At 38.5% G+C, this 8,537-nt stretch overlaps 1 protein-coding gene across 1 annotated transcript; it reads left to right on the forward strand.

The window, feature by feature from the left end:
• Positions 1-336: 336 nt before the first annotated feature.
• On the forward strand, positions 337-8,284 carry LOC307171284 (interferon-induced very large GTPase 1-like). Its single transcript, XM_079892795.1, has 2 exons — positions 337-2,723; positions 2,963-8,284. The coding sequence occupies exons 1-2, from the start codon at positions 345-347 to the stop codon at positions 7,649-7,651; spliced, it is 7,068 nt and encodes a 2,355-aa protein (XP_079748921.1). The 5' UTR covers positions 337-344; the 3' UTR covers positions 7,652-8,284.
• The last annotated feature ends 253 nt before the right edge of the window (positions 8,285-8,537 follow it).

An 8,537-nucleotide genomic window follows, 5' to 3' on the forward strand; every position in this document is an offset into this window, starting at 1 on the left:
AAAGTGCCCAAAAGGTTGACAAAATAATAATAATAATAATAATAAATAATCCTACCGGAAACAATAGGGCTCTTCGCCCTTTCAGGGCTTGGGCCCTAATAAGAGAACAAGAGAAACATCAGAGAGAGATACAAGACGAGATGAGACGAGAACGAGAGACATTTAAACATGAAATAGCAGAAATGAAGGAAGAAAAAGAGAAACTTCAGATCAAATACAACACAGAAATAGACAGACTGGAGAACAAAATTGAGAATGAGAGGAAGAAAAATAAAGAATATATAGAAAGAGAAGATCAATATAAAACACAAATAAAAGAGAAAGAACGAGAGATCCGTGAAGAGATGAAGAGAGAACGAGAGGAATGGGAGAAACAGAAAATGGAGGAAAAGATGAGAAGAGAAGAAGAGGATGAGAAAAGAAGAGAGAGAGAACAGAGAGTTTGGGATGAATTTAATGAGAGACTGAAACAACAGAGAGAGAGAATGGAAAGAGAGAAAGAAGATCTTCAATCTAAACATGAAGCAGAAGAAAACAAGATGAAGATGATGATGGAGGAAGAACGACAAAATCATGACAAAGAGAGAAAGAGAAGAGAAGAGGAGGATAAAAAGAGGTGGGAAAAAGAAAAACTGATTTCTGATGAAGAGATTCAGAGACTCAAGAGTGAAATGGAGGGAATAATCAGAGAGAAAGAGAGAATAAAGATTATAATGGAGGAAGAAAGACAGAATTATGACAAAGAGAAAAAGAGAAGAGAAGAAAAACTCAGAGAGAGAGAAGATGATCTGAGGATTGTGCTTCTGGGAAAAACTGGAGTTGGGAAAAGTGCAACTGGAAACACCATCTTAGGAAGAAACGCTTTTAAAGCAGAACAATCTTTTGAATCAGTGACCACTGAGAGTCAAAGAGGAACATCTGAAATCAACGGCCGACGTGTTACTGTGATCGACACTCCAGGACTGTTTGATACTGAACTCACTAATGAAGAGATCCAGAGAGAAATCAGACACTGCATCTCCATGATCCTGCCTGGACCGCATGTGTTTCTCCTATTGATTCCACTGGGACGATTCACTAAAGAAGAACAAAAATCAGTGAAGATCATCCAAGACACGTTTGGTGAGAAATCTTTAATGTTCACTATGGTGCTCTTCACCAGAGGAGATTTTCTGAAGAACAAAACCATTGATCAGTGTTTGGGGAAACCTGGATCTGTGATCAGAAACCTGATTGAAGCGTGTGGAAACAGATATCATGTGTTCAATAATAACCAGACTGGAGACCGAACACAGGTGTCTGATCTACTGGAGAAGATAGACGACATGCTGAAAGCAAACGGAGGGAGTTTCTACTCGTGTAAGATGTTCAGACAGATGGAGAGAGAGAAACAAGAACAACAGATGAAGATCCTGATGGACAGAGTCAGAGAAAGAGAAGAACTGGTGGACAAACTAAAAGAGGAGAAAGAGAGAATGAAGATGATGATGGAGGAAGAACAAAATAATCATGACAAAGAGATAAAGAGAAGAGAAGAACTCAAAAATGAAATAAGAGAACAAGAGAAACATCAGAGAGAGATACAAGACGAGATGAGACGAGAACGAGAGACATTTAAACATGAAATAGCAGAAATGAATGAAGAAAAAGAGAAACTTCAGATCAAACACAACACAGAAATAGACAGACTGGAGAACAAAATTGAGAATGAGAGGAAGAAAAAAGAAGAATATATAGAAAGAGAAGATCAATATAAAGCACAAATAAAAGAGAAAGAGCGAGAGATCCGTGAAGAGATGAAGAGAGAACGAGAGGAATGGGAGAAACAGAAACTGGAGGAAGAACAAAATAATCATGACAAAGAGATAAAGAGAAGAGAAGAACTCAAAAATGAAATAAGAGAACAAGAGAAACATCAGAGAGAGATACAAGACGAGATGAGACGAGAACGAGAGACATTTAAACATGAAATAGCAGAAATGAAGGAAGAAAAAGAGAAACTTCAGATCAAATACAACACAGAAATAGACAGACTGGAGAACAAAATTGAGAATGAGAGGAAGAAAAATGAAGAATATATAGAAAGAGAAGATCAATATAAAGCACAAATAAAAGAGAAAGAGCGAGAGATCCGTGAAGAGATGAAGAGAGAACGAGAGGAATGGGAGAAACAGAAACAAGAGGAAAAGATGAGAAGAGAAGAAGAGGATGAGAAAAGAAGAGAGAGAGAACAGAGAGTTTGGGATGATTTTAATCAGAGACTGAAACAAGAGAGAGAGAGAATGGAAAGAGAGAAAGAAGATCTTCAATCTAAACATAAAGCAGAAGAAAACAAGAGGAAGATGATGATGGAGGAAGAACGACAGAATCATGACAAAGAAACAAAGAGAACAGAAGAGGAGGATACAAAGAGGTGGGAGAGAGAAAAACTGATTTCTGATGAAGAGATTCAGAGACTCAAGAGTGAAATGGAGGGAATAATCAGAGAGAAAGAGAGAATAGAAAGAGAAAGACAAGAACAACTAGAGGATGTAGAGAAGAGACTGAAAGAAGAAAGAAACATGAGAGAAGATCAACAAAAGACTTTTGAAGAGAAACCGAAACTCATTGAAGAACAACATGAAGATGAACTAAAGAGAAGACGAGAGGAGTGGAGAGAGGAATATGAGAGAGAGAAAGAGGAGATGAAGAGGATCTGCTCTAAAACTGATGGTTCACTACAGGTGAGTGTTCAGAGAAACCTGGAGAAAACTAGTTCATGATCATCCATTATAACATTTTAAACTTAAAAAGCTCTAGTTCACATATTGCCTTTCTATTCATAATTATCTCAATAAATATTTTCATATATTTCACACTTTAAAGACCTGGAAAACCCTGAATAAAACATGCTGTATTGTTTTGTTTATGATAATACATTTATTTTTTGTTTCACTTGACTGTATCATTGTGTTTTAAACAGGGAGAAAACAATGACATTGGAAGAGCAGAAGTCACAGCACATCTATTTCAGAGACTTCATCTTCACAGGCGCCACAATAAACTGAGAGCTGCAGATGTTCTTCAGATAACTGAACATTCATTACAGTCCCATGAATCTTGTGCTGAAGAGGAGCTGGTTCAGACTTTCATACAAAAACTACTGATGATGAACTACAGAGCAAGATATATTCATGTTAATGAGGCCAATGAATGGGGTCAAATACAACAGAGAGATAATGACTCATCTAAATATGAGTGTGAATTTTTTGAAGAAATGTTTTTGTCTAATGAAGGGTCAAATCATTCTGAGCGAATCCACCCAATGGATGTTCAGATGGCTGCGTTTGATTGTGCTGATGGTTTCCTGAAGCAGCTGATGGTCACTAAACTGTCCCAGTGTCAGTACGCTCTGCCTCTGCTGGTTCCTGATCCAGACACACAACAGATTGAGTTTCCTCTCTGGACATTCAGACAAATCAACAAGAGCTGGAAGATGAGAAACACCAACAATGAGATCATCAGTCAAACCCATCCGGTCTACAAGGCACAAACTCCAATGGTGTCTTTCTTCAGGTTTGGCTCTGTGTCTTCCTCCAAGTCTCAGCTGATGAACAGTCTGATCAATGAGAAACACAACACGTTCTTCCACAGGAACTGCCCAGGCAGCAGCAGAACCAGAGTCCTGATGGATGGAGTAGTGGAGATCGCCTGGTTCTGCCCCTCTGGATCATATGATGATAAATTCACTGACTGTGTTGCGTTCTGTAATCTACACGGTGATGCAGGAGACCATGAGAAACAGCTGCAGATCCTCACTGAAATGGCCTCAGTCAATGTTGTTCTCCTAACACGACTGGACATGAATGACAGAAGCATGATAAAAGTTCAAAAACTCTACAAATGCTCAAAGCCACTAATTTGTCTTTTTACTGAGGATGTTTCAACTCTCATTGAGAAACGGAAAGGAAAATACAAGATTGGTCTGAAAGACAGAAATCAGTCAGAAGTATCTGAAGAACTCAGTAGAGCTATAAATGACTGTCTCTCAGAATCATCTTCCACTTTCAGACTTGAAGATGTGTCTGAACACTCAGACATCAGAGTAGATGAGGAAGATGATGAAGACTGCAGGAGAGGACGAGAAGCAGCACAGCAGATGATGAGTTTACTGGAGAAGAAAGATCTGACAGAAATCAAAGAATCATTTCTGCCTCATCAGGGGAAACTGTGGCATCAGTGGAGTCAGAAGAACAAAGAACTACATCGACCTCGAGGAGATAAGATAGAAATGGACATCAGTAGAAAACAAAATGAGATGAAGAAATTCCGTGAACAGCAGCATGAATCTGACATCAGTGAGTTTATGAAGTTCTTCATTAAGCAAATGAACTCAACTGTGTCAAATAAAATGTTTTTCATTAAATGTCTCACAATATTCCTGGATGAACATTCATCAGCTGACCTTTCCGATCTGCGTCACAAGTGTAATGAAAAGTGGTCAATAGTCTTAAAACTGAAAGAGAACAATGATAAATTTGAGCAACTCAAAGCTGAACAAACTGAACTTGAGAAAATATCTGAGGAACTTCAAGCTGCAGCCTTTGGTTTGGAGCACATCATGAGGGAGATCGGTCAGATCTATGAATCATGTTCATCTGTGAAGAAAAACAAGAAAGATCTGCAGTTTGACTTCTCTTCTCTCCCGAGTCTTGCAGCAGAGATGATGATCTCTGGATTTCCACTGGAGCTGATGGATGGAGATGCTGCTCATGTTCCTGTGATCTGGATCTCTGCTGTTCTAGATAAACTCATCCAGAAACTGGGAGACCAGAGAGTCTTTGTGCTGTCAGTTTTAGGGATTCAGAGCTCTGGGAAATCCACCATGCTGAATGCCATGTTTGGACTCCAGTTTGCCGTCAGTGCTGGCAGGCTCACCAGAGGAGCTTTCATGCAGCTGGTCAAAGTCTCAGACGAGATGAAAACACAGATGAACTTTGACTATATACTGGTTGTTGATACTGAGGGTCTTCGAGCTCTAGAACTGGCTGGAAGTTCAACAAGACATCATGAGAATGAATTGGCAACATTTGTTGTTGGTCTTGCAAACCTGACCTTGATCAGCATCTTTGGTGAAAACCCATCTGAGATGCAGGACATTCTTCAGATTGTTGTTCAGGCCTTCCTGAGGATGAAGAAGGTCAGACTGAATCCCAGCTGTGTGTTTGTGCATCAGAACGTTTCAGACGTCACAGTTGGCGAGAAAAATGAGGAGGGAAGGAGACGACTGCTGCAGACACTGGATGATATGACAAAACTCGCTGCTAAAGAGGAAGACTATGATGCAGAGCGTTTTATTGATGTCATTAGATTTGATGTTCAGAATGATGTGAAGTATTTTGCTCAGCTCTGGGAGGGAAACCCACCCATGGCACCACCAAACCCATCATACTGTGAGAATATTCAAGAACTAAAGAAGTCTATTGTGTCTCATGCTTCAAAGTCACACGGAACAATGCTGATAGACTTAAAAGATCGTATTAAAGATCTCTGGGAGGCTTTACTGAATGAACGATTCATCTTCAGCTTCAGAAATTCTCTGGAGATTTCAGCCTATAGGAAACTGGAGACAAAATACAGCAAGTGGTCCTGGACTCTTCACAGTGCCATGATTGAAACTGAGAACAAACTACAAAACAAAATAGAAAATAGAGCATTTTATGACGTTGAGGAATCTGATCTTCAAACAGAACTGAAGAAGACAAGTGAAGAAGTGGAGAAATCAATGTCAGAATTCTTTGAGAAAGACACAGATGCAGATATACTGATTCAGTGGAAATCATCATTTGAAATTAAAATAAAAGAGATTCAGGAAAACATTGTGGGAGAAACAAAGAAAAAATTAAATGGGATTATTCAGCAGCGAGACCTGAAGAAAATCATTGAATCTCAGAGGAAACATCTTGAAAACACTCTCTATGAAAAGAGCAAAGAACTTGCCTTACAACTCAAAGACAAAACAAATGATGAACAAACACTGAAGAAAAAGTTTGATTTGTTCTGGAAGAAGATAATCAGAGACACTCCTGCAATCAGAGAGATTGACATAAAGACAGATGTGAGAGAGATCCTCAGTGATGTATATGAAAGTGCTCCTGTAGGGAAGAGGAAGAGGAAGGATATTTTCTGTGTGACCAGTTATGCAGATTATGTACAGTTAAAGAAAACCAGTGGATTTACAGGATCTTTCACAAATGCCTACAGGTCAGCTAAAGAGACATTTAGTCACAGTCTCTCTAAAGAGGATGAAACACAAATAAGATCATTAGTCACAGATGTCATTCAGCAGACAGACAGAATGATTGAATCATTTAATATTTCAAAGATGGGCTACAACATCAGCTGCATTCAACTACTTACAGATTACATCAAGAGAAAAGTAACAGAACATCAGGAAGGATCAGAGAAATATGAGTTCAAGAATGAATTCTTTGTGGATTTGGTTTATTCCATCTGTAAGAGAGAAATTAAGATGATCATTGACCAACACACACTGTTCAGGGAAACAATATGTGTTAAAAAGAGAGAACAATACTACAGTATTTTCCAGAAATACTGTCATGGAGCAACATCAGCTGTTATTTTTGGTGAGATTATTTGTCAGAAACTTAAAGAGCCCATTGAGCAGAGTGTCTACAAGAAGACTGCCAGAGATCTGGCAGATGAAATAATGAAAAACTGTGAATCACTGAATGGAAACAGATCAAATCTGGAGAAACACATCCTGAAGACACTGGCAGAAGAGGAGGATTTTGACAAATACATGAACTATGTTGAAAATCCCAGAGAGCACTTCAAGAGTTTCATCAGAGATGAAGTCAGTCGGTACATCACTGATAAGTTCAGTGTCAGTGTTTTACCCAAGATGAAGGAGAACATTAAACTCCTGCAGCAGAAAATCATGAAAGCAGCGCATGAATCTACTGAACATGTTCAAGTGAACAGAGGAAATGTTGGTTTGTGGTTGAAGAGTTTCACACAGCAGCTCTCAGATGTGCTGATCTTCACTGAAAAAGACCTCAGAGCAGTGAAACATGATGTTGATGATTTCAACCTCCTAGAAGATGTGATAAGAAAAGAACTTCCTGCAATAATGTCAGACATCAGTAGTAGATTGAACGGAAAGACTTTTCCAGCAAATCTGGACTATAAGTTCAGACCAGGTGAGCTTCTGACTGATCACCTCTGTCAGTGCTGTTGGGTTCAGTGTCCGTTCTGTAAAGCAGTCTGCTGCAACATCATAGAAAACCATCATGGAGATCACAGCGTTGCTTTCCACAGAGTGAGAGGAATTAATGGCACATGTTCCCATTCAACAAAGAATCTCTGTGCTGATATTTGTACAAATTTAGTGGCAAGTGATCAGTATTTTTATACACCAGATGCAAGGTTCCCTTGTAGAGATTACAGAACAGCAGGAGGAGTTTATGCAGACTGGAGCATCACCCCTGATCTCTCTGAGCTGCCCTACTGGAAGTGGTTTGTGTGCAGATTCCAGAAAGATCTGGAGAAATACTACAATAAAACTTTTGAGGAGAGTGGTGAGATACCAGTTGAATGGAGAAAATACTCTAAACAGGATGCCGTTGAAAGTTTGGATAAATACATCTAATGGCTCAAAATAAAGAGTGAGACTCTAACATCTCCTTCAAGATTCTCCTCAGATCACAGTCATAAATGGGTTTCTATTACATTCATCAGTTAAATGAACATCCCAAGTGGTGTTGAAACGACAATAGCTCACTGGGGGTGTTCCTGTGTGATGAGCAAGAATGTTAGTGACCTGATCTGAGGGTGCACTTTGCTCTCGAGTGTCTACAAGAAAGCTTTTTGGCCCCCAGGGTCTTTAAATATCTTAAACATTTGGCAACTAGGTACTGGAAAGCCCAGGTACTTTCCAGAACCTTATAGTCATGTAGACACAACCTATAAAATGTCTATTGCATAGCAATTTTTTTGCTGTCCCATGCATAGCAATACTTAAGACATCATGCATTCGCAATATACCTTACTTCCTTACATTACTTATTTTATTATACTTCATATTTCATCACTTAGATACAATACTTAGTCATATTTTAAAAGTAGTACTTAGATTCATGTGTTTATTTCATTTTCAAGTTTATTTCCTACTGAACCTTTTATTTTTACTTATTCTGTTACTTGTTTTTACATTATTATTCTTATCAGACTTGTAATTGTTACATTCAGTTTACTTTTGTTTATTAAAATATGTTTTTCCTTATATTCCAATTGTCTTTGATATCATGTCTTATCTGCCTGTATCACACTGCAACAAGTCTTTATGTATTGCCTTTACACTTAACTTACCTATCAAAAAATTTATTTAGGTGCTAATTAACTACACAGAATATTGTTACATTCCCATTAGTCAAACTAGTTCCTGCAAGACAAGTAAAACTTCCCTAAGAATATTGACTTGATGTAACCAATCAGGAGAGTAAATTACCAAATCATCTAGATAGGCATTACAATTT

Source organism: Squalius cephalus (assembly GCF_949319135.1).
Source record: "Squalius cephalus genome assembly, chromosome: 1".
NCBI lineage: Eukaryota > Metazoa > Chordata > Actinopteri > Cypriniformes > Leuciscidae > Squalius > Squalius cephalus.

Bases quoted from the DNA above. Each gene is read 5' to 3' on its own strand.
- LOC307171284 (XM_079892795.1), top strand. From the start codon at position 345: ATGAAGAGAGAACGAGAGGAATGGGAGAAACAGAAAATGGAGGAAAAG. The intron at 2,724-2,962 runs GTGAGTGTTCAG...TGTTTTAAACAG, and splicing joins AAACTGATGGTTCACTACAG to GGAGAAAACAATGACATTGG.